We start from the raw sequence: 22,993 nt of genomic DNA, 5'->3' as shown, positions 1-22,993 counted from the left end.
CTCAAAGGTTATTTATTTTAGTGAGGCACAACGGCCACCTAATATTTTGACGTCTGCGGGTCCTCACGGGAGGGAGTGTTTACATAGTCGTCACAGCTGTTTCCCGGAAGGTAGGGGAAATGTATTTTAATTTCGTCTATTAAACACCGATATTGAACAATTCTGTGGGTGTTCTCCACGTCACCGGGGTTATGATTACTAATACAAACTTTAGTGTTCGCAAACGGCTACCTATATCGCCGAGTTATAGTAAGGCATAAAGGGATTGATTGATAGCTAGCCTCAACAGCTAACGTTAACTTTGGGCTAGCTAGTCTGGCAAAACAAGAAATCGAAGGCTTCGGTAGGCTGAAGGGTTTTCTCTAATTCTCCGTGAATCACCAACTTCTTTGATTCCATTGTAAGATTGGTAATCTTTTAACTTTTGTTTCGTGTTAGCTGGCAGGTCTTAAACAGATTTCTAAAGCATTGCATATCAGTTTTAACAACAAGGCCTACACGTATCACATTTAAATGGTTTGCATTGTTCTTACGTAGGTTGGCAAATACCTTAACGTACATAAGTACGTTTCTGTATGTATAACGTTACAATTTACTCGAATGGGGTGTACCACCGTCTACGTAATTTTGTTGGCTCAGTTGTCAGGACAGAATAAATTAACTTCAATGTCTCGCACCCAAACCCGAGTGCTTTACCGCACCTAAACAGGTTAAATGTATCTGGTAGCCTCAGAGAATGGTTGTTGTAATGATTAAAAGGAACAAAGGCGCGTCTCTTATGCCTTAAACAATGGCAATGACAATACAATTGTGCCGATGCTGATCTTTCTTACAGGTTGATGTCTGACTTCATAAACGTTTTTATTTATTCATTTCTATGCTATTGCAGGCCTTGCCCGCGCCCCAGAGTCTGGTGCATTATAACACACCTATAATACCAAAAAGAAGAATGTCTTCTTCACCATCTTTGGCTTTGTCACACCATTATTACCGTCATTACCGTCGTTAGTCAGTTATTAAAAAACATGTAACTTAAATCTTTTTCAGATCAAGTTTGGATATATCTGCATCATGTTTCATGGTATACCAGTTACAGGAGGTGTGGGAGGAGGTAAACCTTTTTAATATGTCTAATTTATTTAAATGAGGTATTACAACTATTCAATTATCCTCATTTCAACAGTAAATTATAGTTAATGTCACTGTCATTTTTTTCCTCCACAGCTCCGGCCAATAAACCTGAGTTATATGAGGTAAATGAAAATACTTTCGTATGCCTATATTTAGGTTTAGCCAACAGGATTTGTAATATAACCTAAATAAACTGTATTTTAATATACATATTTACATATGATATTCCCCTTATTATCTGTTGTAAAACGTTCCTACAAAAATCTTGTCTTTTCAGGAGGTTAAATTATACAAGAATGCAAGAGAACGAGAGAAGTAAGTGTGTGACATACATTACCAAGTACAAGCCTGTTACAAACCTAGGAACTAAGGCATTCATAATGTTGTTGTTGTTGTAACATATCATTATTCATCCTTTTTATGAAGGTATGACAACATGGCAGAGTTGTTTGCTGTTGTCAAGACCCTTCAGGCCCTTGAGAAGGCTTACATCAAAGACTGCGTGACACCAAATGAGTGAGTTATACTTGAGTTACAGTCTGTGTTTAAAAGACAGAACATTCCTTCTGTTACTTTGCTTGTATATTTTTTAATTAATGTGCTGGACTTGTGGGTTTCAGGTACACTGCTTCCTGTTCCAGGCTGCTGGTTCAGTATAAGGCTGCTTTCAAACAGGTGCAGGGCTCTGATGTGGGGTCCATCGACGATTTCTGCCGAAAATACAGAGTGAGTTATTTTTTAGAGTGCAGAATAATTTATAAACTACTTTACTTTGAACATTTTCCACAAATTAGCAGTAAAATTTTTCTACTGGTTAGTTTTTCTTAGTAAGGATGCTACTTCTGTCCTTTTGTTTCCTAGCTCGACTGCCCACTAGCCATGGAAAGGATTAAGGAGGATCGGCCAATCACCATCAAAGATGACAAAGGGAACCTCAACCGCTGCATTGCAGATATAGTTTCTGTGCGCCTCTTTTTTTTTTCTCTCCAACATATGAGAGGGTGTCTGCCAGAATCTAAAGTTGTAATTGTTTATAAAATGATATAGTATTCAGTTTAAGTGGTTTCACTTGATTTGGCTCATCCTGTGGTCAGTCATTGAAGAAGGTGAATGGGCATTCCCAGCTGTATTCACTGAAATTGTGGTTGTGGCAAAGACTGTTGCCTGCAGTGAAAAAAAAATCTATATGAATGTATGTATATATATATATATATATATATATTTATTTATTTATTATTATTTGTCGGTGCTTCAGGAAGTTTTTAAGTATGTGTGAGCACTCACTGTTCGTCATTGTTTCTTTCAGCTCTTCATAACTGTGATGGACAAGCTGAGACTGGAGATCAGGGCCATGGATGAGGTAAAGAAAATAAAATAAAAAAGGTCAAACAAAATCAGACGAATTCTTTGAACTGTTTTAAATGATTATTTTCTATTGGTCCAGATCCAACCAGACCTGAGGGAATTGATGGAAACCATGAACAGAATGAGCAACATGCCTCCAGACTCAGAGGCTAATGACAAAGTCAGCCTTTGGTTAGTATCACTAATTCAAAGAATCTTTATGTGTGTATTTACATTACATTATGTGATATGGCTCTGAAATTGATACTCTGTCATCCAAAGGAGCAGAATTTATGGTTAATGGGCAACAGGTTGACACTAATAGTAGGATTATAATGACTGAAGGTTAATTGGTACTACTAATTCAAATAGTAAATATACACCTATAATTGTTATATGTTATTTTCTCCATAGAATTACAAATGGTCATTTCCTTTAATATACTTTTTATTATGAAATTAAAAGAGTTGCTTGACTGTTTTTCACTCTGATCGTCAGTACTGCTAGATATACATCATTATGTGAAAAGTTTTGCCATTAATGTTATCTATCTTTTTTTATTCATTTATTTTTAATTCTCACCAGGTTGACCACCCTCAGCAGCATGTCGGCCTCTGACGAGTTGGATGATAACCAGGTGCGCCAGATGCTGTTTGATCTTGAGTCGGCCTACAACGCCTTCAACCGCTTCCTCCACTCTTCCTGAAGCATTCGTCCACCATTGATCCATCTGTCTGAAATTCGGACTCTAATATCTATTAAGTTATAAAAAGAAACTCTACTTTTTCCTTCTGGTTATTGGTGGATTTATATCTGCGCAGGTTTTTTGTCTCATATCAACCAAGGTCTTACCTATCTAATTTCCTACTTCGGTTTTGCAGTGCACAACAAACTGGCATGATACAATTATATTGGCCAAAGTCAACACTTTGCCCATAGGTTGCTGCAGGCAGGGTTTTGTATTTGGAAGATTAGATTGTTTTTCTCTTTGGTGCCCTAATTATATTACATACCTGCCACTTGGGGCCATATAAACACATTTTGCTCCTTGTAACAGTTTTATATCATGTTATTACTAAAGAATCCTGCAATAGTTTTTTCGGATAGTGTAAAAGTGGACTGTTGGGAAATGAACGCAGTTGATAGTTTTAAGATTCAACTGCACAGGAATTTGATAGGGAAATTTGTGTTAACATCATTCTTTAGTTAGGGGAGCACATTGCAATTTATCATTGTAAATAAGTTTAAATGAGCATGTAACTTTTTAGAAATAAAGGTGAAAAAAAATGTGTGATCAAATTTATTTGACCCAAGAATAGAATCAAAACGCAACCATGTTTCGACTTCTGTTTATGCTGTCTTTCCCGATGAATTGTGTATCTGCTAAGCACCCTTTTGCTCTATGACAAGATTCATTTGTTGTAAAAGTAACCTTTGACCACTCATCCCACTATGTTACAAATATCTGGTCAATGAGAAGTCACTTGGAAAAGTATCAACTGCAGGTTAATTGCCTGCCCCGAATACCAAATTGCACTGACTGTTAGAATATAAGTCTATAAGTGCTATTATTGTGCTCAGCCAACAATATGGTCTTTGACCTTGTAACAACCCAGTAATGCAAACAATAGCTCATGTCAAGACCAATGCATTTTATATTACTTTACTGAAGATCATGATACTGTCAACAAGTCAAAGCCCATTTGTTGAAGGCCAAGATATCTGAAAAGACTAACAAAAAATGTGTGCCTTTATAACTTAAGGCAGTAAGCAGGTCAGTGCAGAACAAATATGTAGTTATCCATACGATTAGAAGGAACAGACTTACTTAGTTCAGTTCTATTCTGATCTTTCTTTACCTCCAAAGCTGATATGGGTCCCAGTCTAAAAAGTGAAAAACACCTTTAAGTTAAAAATAAACTGATAAATTAGCTACAGGGACATTTGACTAATAAGGAACCCAACCTCTGCAGGTGTATCCCCAGTCTGGTCAGTAAAACGAGATCTTAACCATTCTAATTTCTGTACTTGCTTGGTCGGACTGCTCCCTATTTCTTCCGTGCTATAAAACCTATAGAATATCAGTTGAAAAAAAGAGGAACTTCTTTTGATTGGGAGTATTTGGATGGAGGCCAGGAAATACAAATATGTGCAATTACAGAGGAAGCACACCCATATGTCTGATCTCCCTGACAACACGGTGATGTCCGCCACTGAAGCCGTGAAGCTGCGGCTCCTTTAAGAACCAGGCGGCAGCGTTATTTGTTGCCAGGACGACCAGCAACGACAAAACTCAGGCTTCGACAGATTGTGGCAGCCAGCAGTGTGGGAATATCGAAACGTGTAGTGAGAACAGCTCGGCAAACAACAGCCGATTTTATACAGTTGGAGGTGTATTTTTTCATTCTCTAAATGTATTTATAACGGACCACCTATGCAGGCGATCTAACGTTAGATGGTGTGTTGCTCGGCGTTGCCGGATAGGATTCAAGCTGCAGAAAGGATCGCGCTGCCACGCACGTTTTTTACTGCGCGTTGACGAAATTATCGTTCAATTTGAAGCTGCATTTATGACGGACGTCGCTCCGCTATTTAGTCATTTCTACCAAGGGTTTTAGCTGTTTTCCGGAATTCGAAAACCGCTGATCTCTTTCAGAAACCATTCAACGGGCACGGTGAGGCTTTCTGCTTGAGCAGGGGAACGCATGCACGATTTTAAACAAAAATACCAAAATGAGCAAAAGATCAACAAATGTGCCTGAAGTGGAGGACCACATTTCTCTGAAGTATGAAATCAAGAAGAGACTTGGTAAAGGGGTGAGTGACCGTTTTGTATTTTAATCAACTAGATATCATTTCTGCCCCTTTGACTCGAATTGCACTTGCACAACTTCTGTAAGTTACTCAACAGTTTTTTGTTTGAAAAAAACACCCCTATTTACATCAATCTCTTAAACAGTCAACATTAATGTACAGACAAAGAGCTCTCTGTCTGTACATTTATGTCGACTACCTCCTTAAGCCCCCTCTGCACTGAAATTGCTGAAATTACCCAGACTTAATGCCCTAAATACCAGTGATGTAGCAAGGTTTTTTTATTTACTCTGGCAGGACAAACTCTATCCTTGCAGATCAGCTGATGTGTGAGGACACTTGGTCCCTTTTAGAGTCTACACCACACTGTGTCATCTGCCACAGCACTTCCATGGTTTCTTTCCATGAAACGTCCACAGAGGCTCACAAATTGCGGCTTTGTTTGCAATGGCCAGGTGGTAACTGCCGTATAGACGCGTCATAATGGCTAAATAGAAACTGTGGGCTTGTGACTGTTATACTGCTGCTTAACCTGTTTACAGTTGGTGAAGGCCTCCTTCGTAGTCATAATGAGCAGCAACAGGCTAATGCTAATAGGCTTTAGAGGGCCATAACATGCTGTTACAACAGCAGACATTGCTACATTGTTGCTGCTGAATAAACTGTGTTTTGAAAACTAATTCCTGACTCAAGTTGTCAATTACGACAAAAAAACGACCTGATTCACACCCGGGCTGTGTGAATCTGATCCATGCTGCTCTGATGCTCCACCTCACCGCGGCCTATGTTATGCTTCACCTTCACCGTCCTCACCGCGAGCTACTATTGAGGACACAGAGATCATGTCTTCACCTTTTCCTTTATGGTGCAATAGTAAACATTTTGGCTAATTGAAAAAGCAGGTACCAATGTTTTGGTGTCCTTGGAGCAGTGTTTCTCGTGCTAAATGTAATGTACAACAATTAACTATGTTAAATGATTCCAAAAAAGATAGGGGAATAGAAGAGCTAAAATGATTAGAACATTTAGCTGAATTTCACATCTGTATTAGAGCAGCTGCATGGACTTATGACCACTTTTTTCTCTCACAGGCTTATGGCATCGTATGGAAAGCAGTTGACAGACAGACAGGTGAGATTGTGGCTGTGAAGAAGATCTTTGATGCCTTCAGGAACAGGACGGATGCCCAGGTGTGTGCTTTGTGTGTTTGCTATAAGTACCAATAACCTAAGTCATTATTGGAACCTGTGTTAACTTTATACAAGTAATATTGTGTAGCAAATTAGTTTAAAAACCTTTTTCTGATAATTGTCCTGCAGTAAATTTGCCTTTTCCATAGAAGGACAATTTGGCTAATGACTACACTGTTTGAGAGGCTTGTGTGTATAGTTAATGGCCGCGTGTGTCGCTTGCAGATTACTAATTGTAATTTTCTTTCCTTTCGCAGCGCACATTCAGGGAAATCATGTTCCTCCAGGTGACAATAATAGTTGTGTTCTCAGCCCCATTTCTTCACATTTGCTTCCCTCTATATCTGTCTTTGTCCAGTCTCTTTCATAGTACACAAACCATTTGGGACTCTTTATTGTAAACACAGACTGCTGTGTCTGAGATACAGTTCCTTACTCTTGAGTTAGCGAATGATTGCCTATTGATTGCCGCAAAAGCGTGTCTCCACAACAAAATGAAAATTCCTTTTATGCTCTTTTCTATGAACACCTTTACAGGTACGGAGTTCCTCCCCCCTGCTCTCACTCACAATGTTTATTGATTTATGAACATGCTCCAAAGGTTTCTGAACCGATTTGGCAGCTCTCCGGTTAGCTGTGTGAAAACCATTGAGCAACCCAACTGGCACAGTGTGTTTAAAAAATGGACAGTAACAAACTTCTACTTTATTATTATCTGTGAGGACATTGACCATGCAACAATGTACCTGTCTAACATTGCTTTACATCAACACATTCCTGTCTAACTCTTAATCTTCTGACCTACATTCCTATGACTGTAAACTACCTCTGGCCCCTAATCTGCTGTTGTAATCTTCCAGTGAAATTCCAGTGTTATGGGCATGGGATTTATAGTGACCATTATGTAATATCAGTATGGATCTTTCCCCTGTTGTTTACACAACCTTTACACCTGGCAGATACGGTGGCAGTAGCCCTGCCTTTCTATCTGCAGTTTCTATTACTAAAAATAAAAATTCTGTGTTCAGGAGTTTGGAGATCATCCCAACATTGTCAAGCTTCTAAATGTCGTGAGAGCTCAAAATGATAAAGACATATACCTCGTCTTTGAATATATGGGTGAGTGCTGCACGTTCTTTTGTAGAAAAACAAAGCTTCAAACAATGATAGTTAAACAGCTCTGACATCAGCATGGTGACGATTTATGCTGCATTGGTTTTAAGCAGTTTAACTTGAAAAAGCACTGATGCACTGAAAAAGCTGGCTGCACCATCTTTATTGCTGATTCCACAGATTGACTAATCCATGACTGTACACCAGAATCTAGCACACACCGCCACTGTTTCTTTCTGGGACTTGATTGAAATCATTGTGAGATTAGGGAAGGTCATGTGTTCTATACCTCAATGCCAAAATCACCAATAACAGATGGCCATTTACAGTTTAATCTTTGGTAGATGTCACTGTGACAGTCATATTCTCACACATTTGTTCCAGATACCGACCTGCATGCAGTGATAAAGAAAGGCACCCTACTGAAGGACATCCACAAACGCTATGTGATGTACCAGCTCCTCAAAGCCATCAAATACCTGCATTCAGGAAATGTCATTCACAGGGACCAGAAGGTACGTCATGTGTTCATTATTAAGCCTTATCCGTTTCTGAGAATTCCAAGTATATGTTTTGGAAAAAGAAAGGAGGAACGAAATCAAACTAAACTACCGGCATTGTATCTGTACCTATATGGTATCACATGTTAATGATTTCCGTTCATCTTATCATTGCGCCTTACTTTCTCAACTATTCAGTGTTTGGTTTTTGATTTCACAAGTTCAAGTTGAGCTCTTCAAATTGCTTGATTTTGTCGACTAACAGTCCAAAACCTAAAACGTTTCAGTCTATGCTGATGGAAAACCCACAACACGTCTTAATTGTTACAGATCTAATGTCCAAATACTGTTTCAAATGTTCAAAATCATTTACACCTGCACACCCGCATTCCTAGAGAGTAGAATTTCTCTTCTATTCGGCGTCTGTCCATTCCTCATGCTATTTGTTTTCACACCTTACACAAGTTGCTCAATTTGACCTCTCTGTAGATAAGTGAAAGCCAAACTATTATTGTCCTTGTGAAGTGTTTCTCTTGTCTGTGTTTCCCACAGCCGTCCAATGTGCTGCTGGACACTGACTGTGTAGTCAAGCTGTGTGATTTCGGCTTGGCCAGATCCCTCAATCAGATCCAAGAGGACAGCGGGAATCCAGCACTGACAGAGTACGTGGCGACGCGGTGGTACCGAGCTCCTGAGATCCTGCTGGGATCCACAAGGTATCAGCCGGGATCTGTGCCACATGTTCTTGTTGTGCTTTTTTCTTCAATAATAAAGCAGGTGACATTAAAACGTTTGAATTCAAGGGGAAAAACCCTTCTGTGGAAAGTAAGTGATGCGTGTTTTAGACTGTAAGAGGTGTACATCTTGTCTGAAGGTACACTAAAGGTGTGGATATGTGGAGCCTCGGCTGTATCCTCGGAGAGATGCTGCTGGGAAAAGCCCTGTTTCCCGGGACATCCACCATCAATCAAGTAGAGAAGATCATCAGTGCCATACCACACCCCAGCGCCGATGGTGATTGAAGAACTCCAGATTAAATTAATTTAGACAACTCACGCATTACTTTCAGTAATGGGCGATTACTACTAAAATGTGATTCAATTTTCAGATGTTATCGCAATCAAGTCTGAATATGGATCCTCTGTCATTCAGAGAATGTTACTAAAGTAAGAAAACTTTGTCCTATGTCTGAAAATCCTACCGTACAAAGCATGTTAACAATGAAATTATTTTAAATATTTTATATGTGCAGCCTACTTGTAAATATAAATAAACAATGCATATTTTTATTTTCACTCAGTCAGCTCAGATGGATTGCTTTCTATGTAAACACAGTGTGTGCATAGTTGATGCTGATGCTTCACCTCTTTCTGACCTTGTGAGTCCTGGCAGAAAGTGAGTTTTGTGAGTGGTTATGACAAATGTCCTCCCCTCCACTGGGAAGTGGAGGTGATGGTGGGGCTGATTACAGTTCCCGATCAGAGAGACAGGCCAGTAACTATTGTGGAGAGGAAGTGACAAAAAAGTATTGATACTATTTATCTTTTGCTTTTGTCATTCTGTTACAGTAGTGGAGTACTAAATATCCAAAGTAGCCTTTGAAACACCTCCTTTCCTTCCTTCACCAGACCACGGGTGCCTTTTGAGGAACTTCTCCAGGCCTCTTCGCCTCCTGATGCTCTGGACCTGTTGAGAGGTTTACTAGTTTTCAACCCAGACAAGCGGCTGACTGCTGAGCAAGCTCTGCAACACCCATATGTTGCCAGGTATTTTTTATCAAGAATTTAAACTAATTAATTGAGTGGCAAAAGTCTCCTTTAACAGTAAAATAAATATAAACTGCATAGTTAGAAGTTTATAGAGATGAATATGCAGTAAATGATGGCATTTTAGTTCCATTAGATCTGATGTACCCATATTTGTGTTTTCTGTCTCTGGAGGTTTCATAATCCAGCCAAGGAGCCCGCTCTTAACTATGACGTGGTGCTAACAGTGGATGATGATGTACAATTATCTGTTGTTCAGTACCGCAACCAACTTTATGAGGTGAAAAAATCTAATCAAATGTTGTCAAACTTATTCTTCAATATTTTAGATAGCAGGAATCACACAATGAAAACAAATTGTCCTCTTTACCTTCAGATGATACTGGAGAAAAGGACTACTCAGGGGGTGCTGCGGCTGATCCAGCCAGAACATGGAGACTGTGTCAGCAGCACTCAGAGGCCTCATGGGAAGGACGAAGTAGAGAAGTGCGCAGTGGCAGTAGATGGGGACAAAGACCGTGAGGGGAAAACGCAACATGAAAAGACTGAAGAGACAAACCACGAGCCTTCACATCTTGCCGTCACTAAACCTGAACCCGCGAACGAGCCTGCTCCTCCTGCAGTTGGGAAGACAAGTCTATTATCCAGCCCTTGTTTTGGAAAACTCACATACAACCCCATCACACATGCCCCAAGTATGTCTGAATTAATTATTTTCCTGAGCCAGGTATCGGAATTCAAAACCTTTTTGGTACTGATTAAAATATGTTCATAACAAACAGCCTGAATGTTATATTATTATCACAGTATTATATCACAATGTCTAGGTCTATAGAATATTTGAAGAAAACGTTTGGAGACAAAAACAATAGTAAATGCTTTCAGTTGAATTTATAGCTTTATGTATTGCACGTTTTGTCTCTACTTTTTAGGTGAATGATACAATTAAAGTGGGTTCGTAGGGAGGTGGAAAGAGTGTCTTTAATTGTACATTAAATTATTTGAGAGGCACTGGATTATTTACATTATCAGATTTAGATCAATGTGGTACAAATATTTTAAAACATGAACACCAATATCAACAACAACAAATCTGAACCAAACAACACAGCCACATGCATTTTACATAAATCTCTCAAACACTGTATCTAACCACACTGTCTCAGGTAGCAAACTAAAACCCCTTTGTTTTCCTCAGATGGTTTTGTTAAAAGTCCAGTTGGTCCTCCTCATTACTACTCCTCTGCTGCAGCCAGCAGGAAACTAATGGGACAGACCAGTAATGGAGGTGTAACAACATCACCAACAGAGGGCGCCCACACTAACGTAGTAAGCAATACACCTCAGTCTAATTCCTCTTCAGTTTCATTTTCTCAAGCTGTGACCTTGTTTCATTTGCACATTCTCTTCTCTCCTACTCACGATGTTACTGTGGCTTGGCCGTTAAGTTGCTCTGTGCTTGTCCCCACCTTCACCAGTCAATGGACCAGATTCTCCAGCGCGGTCGCTCAGCCCCTGGGGCCCATAACCGCTCTTTCTCCTTGACCCTAAACCAAACCCAGAGCAATCCGCTGGTTCGCAAGGATGAGCTTTCCCTGACCTCTGGGCTATGTGTCACATCTGCACGCCTGGTGGGTACGCCACATCTCAGGTCGTCTAAAATATAACTCGATGCCCGGATGCAAAACAAAAGATATATGCATATTTTTAAGCTGGATGGCTTGTTTAAATTTGGTTTTATTTCCATGTAGAACCAGCGTTCCAACTCTCAGGTTCGGGAGGCTCGGCCCCCGACACGGTTCAGCAAGAAGGTATTTCAGAGTAACTGTAACGTGGCAGCTGCAGGCGACCCGCGAGCCAAACTTGGCAGCTATTCTCAGGCCTACGGTACCATCAACAAAACGGATCTGGACAACCTGCTTCGAAGCCGACCTTACAACCAGTAAGCTCTGCCGTGTCAGCGGTAACAAAGGGGCCGAACGAACACACGCGAGATTTGTCTTTGACAGGAATGTTAGACATGAGGCAAGCTGACAGTGAACTCGTTTATGTTGATTGTATTCATGGAGATATGACTGTTGCTATTGATCCACTCAGCAAAAATTCTAACAAGGCTTGATTATCAACCCGACCAAAAAAAACTAAACTAAACTAATTATCACAGACAATAGGGGCCCGATGAATACTTTTTACCTTGGGTCCACAGGGTCACACCAGACATGATTTTTCATGTTTATCTGTGTTGCTAATGTGTTTCAGGCTAATGGTTTATGCACATGATAATTCTAAAATATGCATATTGTTGTTTGAATTGATTATGCAATAATGAATTGTTTTAATGTGAATGCAGCAGCAGTAAGCCTTGTTCCGATGTACAGAAAGAAAAAACATTAGTCTGTTGGTTATCTACCATGTTTAACATGGATGACTGTAATATACCACCAATGTTTGATAATAAACTGAGCTGAAAATGCTTTGATCCTTAAATACTTTGACCTCTTTGAGCTTCAAACTTGTATAAATATTACCTACAATTTATGGTAATTGGAAGTTTAGAGGTAAAACTCTCTTTGGAGAACTGCTAATAACATCTGAGACATGTCAAGGGGCCTCAAGCAGACACTGCTTTTTGTAAGAGGTCACAAGCCAAAAAGCCTGGAAACCACTGGTGTAGTTTTAAACAATGCTTGTATTTATAAGCTTATCATGTGAGCTTTCAACTTTTGACATTAATGGATTTAAGGTCTCGAACCAGGAAGTTGAAATGTGAAGTGAAAGTGTGCAGTAATAAATGATAGGATGGAATAAGTACTTTTTTTTTATCAACTCTTTAGTTTTATTTTGAATATAAGGATAGGCAGTAGAGAGTAGAAATACTCTGTAAGTAAAAGTATTGCATTAAAAATAGCCTTTACAAAAGGTACAAATAATATCCAAATTACTCAGAAAGGCCCGTTTCCAGAAAAAAACAATATACAATTGGGTAATAGTTGATGCATTAGTGTCACTTAAATGTCACAGTTGATCAATGAGGTTATTTTAAAAATATGTTTTAGTATGTACTTATACTTAATGTATTAATTGTACCTATACAGAACATAAACTGCACATTCTATTTATCTCTCTCATATGACCCTAACGAAAAGCACTGCGTCATTATGGCGGGAGCGAATGTACGCGGTGTCCGTTTGTGTAACGGAGTTTCCCAGACACCACGTGACCGCTTCGTTTGGCGTCGTCAGAGGCTCGAGAGACTCAGCTCGGTTGTTCAGTCCGAGTCCAGCGACCAGGAGGAGGGAGAGGCAGAGCTAATGTGGGCAGCCGCTGTCAACTAAACACGTTAACGGTACGTGGCTTTGGACTCTGCTGGGTCCACGTTGCTTGTGTGTGTGTGTGTGTTTAATACGTCGAGGCGGTTGGATTAACGCGGTGAAATACGCCGGTTTGTGCTGCTAGCCAGCGAGGCTGTCGTTAGCAACGGTCAGCATCTCGCCCGTCGCCAACTGTCACGTGACGTAACGTCAAGCGGCAAATCGACACAAACAGATGGCGTTAGCATAACGCTGCGTTTACAGCGAGATAGCCGCAGTGAGTCACAGTGGTAATCAACGCAGAGCGCCTTTAAACTTTATCCTAAAAAACAGAAGAAAATACTCTTTGATCAAACATGGCGAACGGGGGATGCCGTACACCTACCGCCCAACGCTAATCACTCACCGTTTATCCATGTGTCGTGCACAATGGCGGTGCTGCAAGCCTCGGGAAAACATTTGTGAGTTTGCTGTTGAAGTAACGGAAAGAGATGCTCTCGGTGCCGCAGTGTTGGTCTGCGGTCGTGGGGCCCGACGTCGGATGGAGGTGCGCCACGACAACGAGGCTCACTGTGTATTCATGTGTCTGTTGGAGCTTTCTGGTGTCAGCCTTTAAACAACATAAATAACGTTATATGTGTAACATAATATCCTCTTTTTTAGTCCAGGGTGGTCTAAAAGTGGCGTCCCTGTTGCATTTCGGTGTGTTTATAAGTCACTATGCATTGCATGCAATTCATATAACGTCGTGTGGTGGTTTTCAGCTGTGAATGATTATATTTTTGTTTCTTTGTAAAAAAAAAGTCCCAACATTCATTCTTTCAAGGTTTGTGAGTTGTGAGTATTTACTCCTCTTGTTTTAAATATTTGTAGACCTTATTTATTTAAAAGTTTCTATGATCAATTGAATAGCTGTTTGAGTAATGACCTTAATGACCTTGCTTTAGAAAATAGTGACGGACATTCCACACTGTATTCTGACATCTAGTAGAACCAACAAATGAATGATAAATAAATACATTATATAATATATTTTAATTACAGTCATTTATATTTCATACTGTACTTAGAAGTACTGTGCAATAATAAGGTAACGTCATAGCCGGTCTTGGTCCTAACACTTAAATCTAGTTATGATATATTTAATTCCACGTCATGAAATTGATATGTATGATTAACTGCTTAGTTAATAAATCAAGAGATTAATCATTTCATTTATTTTAAAATAAAAATGCATTATTAACTACAGTTGCAGCTTCTTTCCTCTGATGAATGTTATTGTATCTTAACATATTTGGGACTGTTGGTGGAAGACACCACCATCGGCTGTGATGGCCTCTGACAATGTTCTCACATTTTACTGACCAAATTAAATATATTGATTAATCAAGAATGTAGTAGCCGTAGTATTGTAGTTTCATTATACACTATACCCAAAGAAATAAATACAGTTATGATAAGTGTGTTTTGCTTTAACTTCTGTTTGGTTGGATTTAGACTTTTACGGATCAGTTGGTTTGTAATGGCGAAAAAGGAAAAATAACAATGAGGTAATTTGCTTTCGCCGTACTCTTCAACTGCCAATGGTTTCCCTCTGTAAAGAGTGAATCACTAATATAAGATACTTTTGAGAAGTAGCATTTCTCTCCAGTTATAACAACATCATTTACATTGCACCAACAAGAAAATGTTATACTTCTAATAATCCTTAATATTTTGAACTGAACAACTTTGTTACAACAGGATAAACTGGTGTTAAACCAATTCATGTTCATTTTGTAAATTTTTTTTTTTAAAGAATAAACGAGAAGTCATCCACCATGGTTGCCGGATGTTACCTCACTCTGCTGATCCACCTAAAGTTCAGCCAACTGCCACAAGGCGCGGTGTCGGTATGGTTTGACATAGCAATCGCTGCTGACTCAGCACGGTGAAAAAATCTCGCCTGAGAGCTTCATCGGTTGTCAGCGACTCAGTGGGGGATTTATCTACCAGGTGGTCTAAATGGAGTTTTAATAAAGGCGCTTCAAGGATTTAGATTAAAATCATCTTTCTGTTGTTGATAAAGTGTTTGAAACAACCACATGGGACTTTGTTAAGCGCAAAATGAGTCAGTCATTATGTGACTGTGAAACAACATCACTTATTCTTTGAAATAAGCTCATTTTAACCAGGCACCAGACATTTTAGCACTCAGACCTCCGTATGGGCCCCACTGCTTGTTGTGCTTGTTCCTGTTAGCACTGGATTTCCTCGTGTTGCTTTGACGTGCGCATAGGATGGTGTATGTGGGTTAGTCGAGGTATTGTGTTAGCTTAATTGTGTGACACAACATGACTCTCTGGCTGGCCCACTGAACCCCCCCCCCCCACCCCAACCCACCCGAATTCCCCTCACGATGGCTATCAGCAGAATTCAGAGATAGTGGCGCTGTTTTTATCCATCTAGCCTAAGAGGATTTGAAATGACCCACGTAATGCTCGGAGAGCTGTACATAAACCTATTCACGCTTCTCAAAAATAACTGTATTGACAGGCTTCACTGTTGCCACAGACATGGAAGTGAAACCGTTGTGGTTGTTGAACTATTTTTGTGGGTTGAATTGAGTGGCTGCCAGTCAGGGCACTGACTTTTGATGTTTTTAAATCAAGTACTTTTTAAACAATTACAGCTTTAATAAAATCACAACGAGCATGTGTTTTTGCAACACATTATAAACCAGACTGTAACTGGCGTGATGTACAAGTACCCTGAGAACAGTATGTTTCTTCTATCAATAAGATTCTTTCACATGTGATTTCAGCCTCATATCCCAGCACTGACAAGGAGCGCCAATCCTCTCCTGTCCAGAGCTACAAACCTAAATGCTTTACATGGACGTTGGACAGGGAGGGATCACATGCTTTGACTATATGTGTGTCACATGATTAGTTATGGACTTATGTGTTATTCAGTTACATTTCCGGGTTTCCTCAGACCACCGATGTCCTGTCCTGTGTGACACGAGTGAATAAAACCTTAGTTGTGTTACAGAATTACTGTCTAGGATGTTTGTCATTTCATGTTAGGGGACTGATCATTTATAACAAAACTATATTGAACACAGAGCAAACATTTCAATGATAGATTGCTGCACTCAGTGTGCTGTATGCCGCCCTTACACAACCATTGTTGTCCGGAAAGCCGGCAGGGATTTGGCTCCTCAGATAATAATTGTAATCTATTATGATCTCAATGGAGACTGTCTGTGTAAAGCAGAGACAGCCATGTTTGTCTACAGTGTCTCATTGCACTGTCCCAGTGATCCACAGACCGATCATGTGGACACACACCAGACTCTGCATGCGTTTACCAGGGAGAATTGGAGCAGTGTTGCATAACGCTTACCGCGCGCGTGGCCTAGAAAGGGAGAGAAAGATGGAGGGAGTACGAGAAACGGTAAGCTTGATTTCTAACATTCTAATCTGGCACTGAGTGGGTATTTCTTTTCTCATATATATTCTATATTTGTTTGTGGTATGTGTGAAAGAAATAGCATCATGAGAACTGAGGGTGTGTTTTCTCGTGTATGCATTGTCATGTATTATTTATACAGCTGCACTGTGGCTGTAGTTCACACAGCAGTGTTCTACCACCGTGTGCAGTGTTTCCGCTGCAGACTCAAGCTTTCACTTTATATTCAGCAATTAGATGAATGGCTTTTGGCTCCCACCCTGCTGGCAGAGAGTTACAGGTCTTTGGTATGAAACCTGCATAGTACATTCCAAAGCACTATTCAACCTTGTGCATCGGACGTCACTTGCGGAAGGATTTCTGTTTTCTAGCATGCATTCCCGTGGGAGGGACACTGCGGTAATGGTCATTATGTCAGGCCTCTTCCGGAAGCAAAGCAGATTAATGATACGTTTTGTTACCAAGGTACCACCTTCGTTGATGGTAATAATGTCGGCACAGGCGGGGAACAGACTTTGCCGTCTCCTCAATTTCTCCGTCCATTGCTGTACTTTCTACGCTGGCTAAATCAATGTTGTTAGTGTTGGTGATTGACAGATTGATGTATGAATAAAGCCTGTCATCTCTGGTTCAAGTTTCCACTGAGAGGAAGTGGATTCACAGCTCTAAAAAAAGATCCACCACATCTGTGGTCAAACCGTTATTTAAGAAGTTTCACAGACATGTAACAATGACAATGACATACTTACTCAAAATAATATCCTCCACGAAATGCTTAATATTCAAAGTCACTTTTTGGGCAAAAAGGTTAAACATCAACTATCTGAAAGTGTTTTTGTTTTGAAACCAAAACAAGGACAAAAAGTGTACGTTTGACTTGACATACATTTTTAAATGTCCACTTTAGTTGTATTCTTCGTTTTGATCTCCCTGATTCGTTTCAAGGCCTTGATTTGCAGCCAGGTGTGTTTCCTCCCCTGTGACCGCGCTCTCTTACCGGACTAGTGAGCTCTCCTCTACTGCAGGCGTAAAGGTCCTTTGGTGACTCTTCTCTTTTTGTACTTTCAGGTTTTTCCTGATCCCTCGCAGCCTAGTTTTCTCACTTAGAGGCCCTGTATTCCTCAGAGGTTTCAGCGTCAATATCAGTTCTTTTCATGTTTGTCCACAACAGCACCATATGAAGACCAATCACATTTTGATGTATATCTGCCAAGTAAATACAATGTATATTGTAGGGGAAATTACTCAATCCACAAAAGGAATGTAAAAAGGCTGGATTTTAATTCATGAGAGAGAATGAACCTCTGTACTCGTTTTGCTGCATCATGGTTTGATTGCAGGTCACCTTTTCAATCAGGGATATGCAGCGCTTGTCTCTTTGCCAGTTTGGCCTGCACACTGAGCCGTCATTACTTTTTCTCTGCTGACCTCTGAGACACTTGAGAGGTAATAAAGATGTTGACCTTGTAGGAATATTCATACTGAAACATACTTCTTGCCTGTGTAATGTACTCTATGCATATGTTCTTTTTAGGTGAGCTAATCCTAAATTGACTTTCTCCTCATCTCATAGATTGTTCTAGTAGCAGAGTGAGCCATCGGCCACATCATGTCCCAGGATAAGAGTGGATATCCTATTATGGGTGAGAGCAACCCGCTTCACAACAACGTCTATGGACCCCCTCAGCCGGGTTTCGGCATGCCCCCTCCCAACTACAGCCAAGCCCCCGGGGAGCCGTACCCCCCGGCAACCGGATACGGACAGCCAGGCTACATCGCCCCTGGTCCCTACCCTCAGATGCCTTATGCTCAGATGCCCTACCCACAGGGACCCTACCCACAGGGACCCTACCCCCAGGGGCCTTATCAGCAAGGACACCCGCAGCAAGGCTTTCCCGTTGACCAGATGGGTGAGTGGTGAAACCAAAGATGTGAGGCTTTAATGATCACACGTTGGTCCCTTCCTAGGCCACTTTGTTCTTTTGTTATTGGATACTCGAGTGTTAATCAGAGGCGATAAACCATGACACAACCAAAAAGTTAGCACATCATGTCACGTCACTCTGCTAATATGAATATGCATATATCTGTCTCAGTTCAGTTAAAGTAACCAGTTTGAGAGGATTTTTTCCAGCGTTTGGATTTAGAAACTAAAGGCCTGTGAATGTTTGAAGAACTGTAAAAATGATTCAGATCAACATGAAAAGCTCTGTTGCAGTTTAGCTCAGTCTCATCACAGACAGCTGGTCAATCAGTGAGATCAATACTACCAGTATATCAGAGTTTTCCCAAAACACCACAGACACGTGTCCATTTATTTTGCCTGGCTTTTTTGGCAGTTGTTTAACAGAGAGCAGTGCACACCACATGTGAAAGGTTGATAACAAAACAAACCGATGGGCTGTTTTTTGTTGTTCCTTAGCTCCTACCGGCAGTCCTGGTTACCATGGCGAGGGGCCTCCATCTTACTACGACAATGAGGAGTTCAGTGACTCTGGCTTTGAGGACAAGACCATCAGACAAGCGTTCATCAGAAAAGTAGGCTCTTGACCATGTGGAAAAGATTAAATGCGTCAGATAAAGAGGGAAAAGCTAGAAGAATACAGGAAATATTAAAGAAAAAAAGCCACCATAACATAATTTCTTATCTCTCCCCTCAATCCTCCTGGCAGGTCTTCATGGTTCTCACGGTGCAGCTGCTTGTCACTTTCTCGTTTGTTGCTGTCTTCACCTTCGTCGATGAGGCCAAGTACTTTGTGCGGCGCAACCCGTGGACATACTATGTGTCCTATGCAGTCTTCTTCGTGTCTCTGATCGTCCTCAGCTGTTGTGGAGACTTCCGCCGCAAACATCCCTGGAACTTGGTCGCACTGGTAAGAACTCGCCCTAAAGACAAATCCCCAAAAATGATGGATTAGCCATGTTGAAATAAATGACATCCAAACACAATTGTAGACCAGAGTGAGGAGCTTTGTATGAGCCCTTAAGTCAGTCTGAGTACCACTTGATGAATACGGTGCACCTTCGTATTCTGCAGTTTCAACTTTGATCAGTTGAGAAGCACAAAAAGATTTTCATCTGGAAATTAAACTATTCAAGTATGTGTGTGTGATGTGGCTTTAAGTCAGATAAATTCATCAGTCAGTCTTTAATATTCCAAACATCTACACTAAAGGCCGTGCAGATTGGTATGTTGTATTCTTTTAACAAACCGTCCGTGAATCTAGGACATCTAAAGTGTCTCATAAGTGATGTTGATTTCTTGTACATGTTGTCTGTGTTTTGCAGTCCATTCTGACCCTGAGTCTCTCCTACATGGTGGGCATGATTGCCAGCTTCTATGACACAGAGACTGTCATCATGGCCGTGGGCATCACTGCAGTCGTCTGCTTCACGGTCGTGCTCTTCTCACTACAGGTCAGCACACACAAACAGCTGTTTTAATAAGTGTATTTAAATGTCTAAAGAATCAGATTTTCTGATTCAGTCTTGAGAAGAAAAATAAACTTTTAATCACGATGAATCGCGATTAATGAATTTCATAAGGTAAGGAGGGTTTAAAATGTGTTGAACTAAATTGAACTGAATTGAAACTTTTTTCTCATGTTTTCCAACGTCTTGTCTTCACAGAGCAAGTATGACTTCACTTCCTGTCGGGGCGTGCTGTTCGTTTGCCTGATCGTGCTGTTGCTCTTCGCCTTTCTCTGCATCTTCATCCGCCACAGGATCCTACACATCGTTTATGCCTCACTGGGGGCCCTGCTCTTCACTTGCGTAAGTTTCACACTGACACACAACTTCTCACAGTAAAATATGTGGGTTCTTGCCTCTATTTCGATCAGTTGGATGTCATTCCTAAGGAAAGGCTGTTCAATTCGTCAAAGGTAAATTCTCCAGTTGTGAGTTGATATTCGTGAAGCAATGGCGTCGAGGCGTCTGAATACAGTTCCCATTGGCATACAGATGATGTCCAGGGAACTTTAGTCTGCTCAATAATGGATAATTAGATCTGCATTATGTTTAAGGGGAAGGAATAAGATGTTTGCTTAGCAAGAGGAACTTGGGACATTAACTTTATTGTTAGAATCTGTGATCAAAACAGTTGTTGAAAGGACATGAATGTTTTATTATACAGAGCCTGTGTTTTGGGTCGACACAAGAGGAAGACAACTCCATGAAGACTATTATTCAGTCAGATGAAAGAAGATGCAGAAGATGTCATAGGACAATTCTATATAGTATTCTATTAAGTATACATTTCACTATTGACCTTTAATATACTGCTCCATACTAGATGGGAAAGATTGCTTCTCATGGTGTCACCAACACAATCCAGTGTGACACCCAGGTTGTCTCAAAGCATATATATAATATATATATGTAGCATATATGTAACAGAACTCAATGCTATGAGTAGCCTGTGAAAGTAATTAAATGGGTGGACCAATGAGATAGAAGTTCAAAGTAGTTTCTGATATTAGGAGGAAGGATTTTATTGCCCTGGGTGTTTTTGTTATTGAATTCAAATATATGTTGTAAAAGTTCAGCCAGGTTCAACTTTTTTGACAACCCTGCTTTTTTTGTGTGAGCCGTCTGCATGAGCACCCCCACTGCATGGATTACTGGTCCCATTCAAATGACAAAAGGCGCTTCGTTCTTTTATGCACTACTGTTGTCTTTAAACATCTTTCAAAATGACTAATTCCATTCTTATTTGCTCAATTCAGTTTTTGGCTGTGGACACTCAGCTCCTCCTCGGCAACAAGAAGCTGGCTCTGAGTCCAGAGGAGTACATTTTTGCTGCCCTCAACCTCTACACTGACATCGTCAACATTTTCCTCTACATCCTGGCTATTGTGGGACGCTCCCGCGAATGAGGATGCCCCTTGAAAAGAATACGTGGGAAAATTCCTCCCTTTTATTGTGAAATGTTGCTAACACGCTCTCTAACTCCTTCAGCCTTTTCCCATCTTTATTTCCTCTCCTATTGCACATACTTTTTTTCAACAGTCAGTTATGCTGTGAAACAGGTGCAGCCTGTCTTAAAATCCTACTGAGAGGGAAACTACTTATTTAACGGTCTTTCATTTTCCTCAATCCGACCAATGCGCTCGCTGTAACTGTGCTTCTACTAACACAGATGTCAACATTATGGCTACAGTACCTCATTCATACGTTACAAAATCTGTTATCCTGTGAATGCACGGCACTCAGCTTCGCCTTACTGCAAAAATTAAACAGAAAATGAGTGGGGGAGGTATGTAAAAGCGCCCATTATGGATGCAGACCAGCTTTCCTTGAAAAGAGCTTAGTGCTAGAAATGCCCTCCTCTTTCAGGCTAGAGCTCTCGGAGGAATCCCTCTGTCTCGCCTGTTGCAGCTGTAAATAGTTGAGTGTATAACTGTGTATAATACTTCGCCCCTCCATACCCCGGATGTTTTGCTTTGGGCTAAAATCTTGCCTCGTACACCAACTAAAATCCTTTTAAGGCAAAATAATGAAAATACATATTGGATGTGAAAAACATGAACATACTTTTTTATTTATAAAAGATATATTCTTACGGAATGTCATTGTGTTTTGAAATGATTTATATTGTTCTAAACTGAGATGTCCGCTTCTTATTTACTGTCCTTCATTCATTTATTCTCATATGTTCATTAACGTGAAGTGAACATTTTGTGCTGTATTTGTTTTTTTTTCTTATTACTTCAACTTTTGTTCACATTAGTTGTATTGGAATTACTGCACACTTCCTCAACCAAGCTTATCCAACTTTCAGGACTTCAGAGTTCTACCGCTATTATAAAGCAGCCGGACGACAAACTTATATTTATTGAGCTTGATTTAGATAACAGGGTTGCTTTGAGGTTGCTTTTAAGATGATATTAAGGAAGACACCTGCTAATGCTGTTGTTTGGAAATTTACAAAGACTTTTTCACTTAAAGTGATTGTGAAACCATTTGTATACTTATTATACTCATAGGCTAAAGGAATTGATATGCACTGGAAGCCACCATTCTCACTGCATGTAAAAACACACAATTGATTTTTCACCTCTTGCATGACCCTGTCATTTGCATGTGCTGGTAATGCACAATATGCAGGTATTCCTGTTTCGGAGAGACACGCTGTTGTTTGGCAGCCCTGTTAACCTTTTTTCAACTCTTGTGTTTGTGTCTAACTGATATGTAGGTGTACATAGAACTCCTTAGTGGATTGATGTGTATAGGTAAAGTAATTTGGGGACTTTGTAGGTCTGTTTGCATATATTTGCATTAAATTGAAGTGGAGCCACATTCCTCAACATTGCGGTTGGCTTTTCATTAAAACTGATAAATTGTAAAAGGTGCTGGATAGCATTGGTTCA

General features: G+C 40.3%; 3 protein-coding genes across 8 annotated transcripts; all 3 read left to right on the top strand.

Moving 5' to 3' along the window:
- The first annotated feature begins 21 nt into the window (after positions 1-21).
- On the top strand, positions 22-3,807 carry vps28 (VPS28 subunit of ESCRT-I). 3 transcript variants are annotated; one of them, XM_040188140.2, is made up of 10 exons: positions 22-400; positions 1,048-1,111; positions 1,225-1,253; positions 1,409-1,446; positions 1,558-1,647; positions 1,752-1,857; positions 1,993-2,094; positions 2,438-2,491; positions 2,576-2,667; positions 3,061-3,807. In XM_040188140.2, the coding sequence occupies exons 2-10, from the start codon at positions 1,072-1,074 to the stop codon at positions 3,179-3,181; spliced, it is 672 nt and encodes a 223-aa protein (XP_040044074.1). In that variant the 5' UTR covers positions 22-400; positions 1,048-1,071; the 3' UTR covers positions 3,182-3,807. The 3 variants fall into 3 exon arrangements, with proteins under 3 accessions (XP_040044074.1, XP_040044073.1, XP_077937771.1); XM_040188139.2 differs by having other exon boundaries at positions 27-110; XM_078081645.1 differs by having other exon boundaries at positions 66-343.
- A 762-nt stretch (positions 3,808-4,569) lies between these two features.
- Positions 4,570-12,345, top strand: mapk15 (mitogen-activated protein kinase 15). Its single transcript, XM_040188131.2, has 14 exons — positions 4,570-5,292; positions 6,381-6,479; positions 6,737-6,766; positions 7,508-7,598; positions 7,977-8,107; positions 8,645-8,808; positions 8,967-9,106; positions 9,201-9,258; positions 9,721-9,858; positions 10,033-10,138; positions 10,235-10,553; positions 11,057-11,187; positions 11,337-11,489; positions 11,610-12,345. Exons 1-14 carry the CDS (start codon positions 5,209-5,211, stop codon positions 11,802-11,804), a joined length of 1,839 nt encoding a protein of 612 aa, XP_040044065.1. The 5' UTR covers positions 4,570-5,208; the 3' UTR covers positions 11,805-12,345.
- A 717-nt stretch (positions 12,346-13,062) lies between these two features.
- On the top strand, positions 13,063-22,930 carry grinaa (glutamate receptor, ionotropic, N-methyl D-aspartate-associated protein 1a (glutamate binding)). 4 transcript variants are annotated; one of them, XM_078081642.1, is made up of 8 exons: positions 13,080-13,204; positions 17,963-18,068; positions 18,196-18,532; positions 19,045-19,160; positions 19,295-19,495; positions 19,911-20,039; positions 20,253-20,396; positions 21,350-22,930. In XM_078081642.1, exons 3-8 carry the CDS (start codon positions 18,232-18,234, stop codon positions 21,497-21,499), a joined length of 1,041 nt encoding a protein of 346 aa, XP_077937768.1. In that variant the 5' UTR covers positions 13,080-13,204; positions 17,963-18,068; positions 18,196-18,231; the 3' UTR covers positions 21,500-22,930. The 4 variants fall into 4 exon arrangements, with proteins under 4 accessions (XP_040044070.2, XP_077937768.1, XP_077937770.1 ...); XM_078081643.1 differs by lacking the exon at positions 13,080-13,204 and adding an exon at positions 16,448-16,607; XM_040188136.2 differs by lacking the exon at positions 17,963-18,068 and having other exon boundaries at positions 13,063-13,204.
- Positions 22,931-22,993: the final 63 nt, after the last annotated feature.

This window comes from Gasterosteus aculeatus, chromosome 10, assembly GCF_964276395.1.
Source record: "Gasterosteus aculeatus chromosome 10, fGasAcu3.hap1.1, whole genome shotgun sequence".
Classification (NCBI taxonomy): Eukaryota; Metazoa; Chordata; class Actinopteri; order Perciformes; family Gasterosteidae; genus Gasterosteus; species Gasterosteus aculeatus.
This window is presented reverse-complemented; position numbering and strand designations above follow the sequence as displayed.

What these genes read in the sequence shown, in the direction of transcription:
- vps28 (XM_040188140.2), top strand. Translation starts at nt 1,072, where the DNA reads ATGTTTCATGGTATACCAGTTACAGGAGGTGTGGGAGGAG. An exon ending in ATAAACCTGAGTTATATGAG is followed by an intron (nt 1,254 to 1,408) that starts GTAAATGAAAAT and finishes TTGTCTTTTCAG; the next exon opens with GAGGTTAAATTATACAAGAA. An exon ending in GCATTGCAGATATAGTTTCT is followed by an intron (nt 2,095 to 2,437) that starts GTGCGCCTCTTT and finishes TGTTTCTTTCAG; the next exon opens with CTCTTCATAACTGTGATGGA.
- mapk15 (XM_040188131.2), top strand. Translation starts at nt 5,209, where the DNA reads ATGAGCAAAAGATCAACAAATGTGCCTGAAGTGGAGGACCACATTTCT. An exon ending in GGGAAATCATGTTCCTCCAG is followed by an intron (nt 6,767 to 7,507) that starts GTGACAATAATA and finishes TTCTGTGTTCAG; the next exon opens with GAGTTTGGAGATCATCCCAA. An exon ending in ACCGCAACCAACTTTATGAG is followed by an intron (nt 10,139 to 10,234) that starts GTGAAAAAATCT and finishes CTTTACCTTCAG; the next exon opens with ATGATACTGGAGAAAAGGAC.
- grinaa (XM_040188136.2), top strand. Translation starts at nt 18,232, where the DNA reads ATGTCCCAGGATAAGAGTGGATATCCTATTATGGGTGAGAGCAACCCG. An exon ending in CTTTCCCGTTGACCAGATGG is followed by an intron (nt 18,533 to 19,044) that starts GTGAGTGGTGAA and finishes GTTGTTCCTTAG; the next exon opens with CTCCTACCGGCAGTCCTGGT. An exon ending in GGGCCCTGCTCTTCACTTGC is followed by an intron (nt 20,397 to 21,349) that starts GTAAGTTTCACA and finishes TGCTCAATTCAG; the next exon opens with TTTTTGGCTGTGGACACTCA.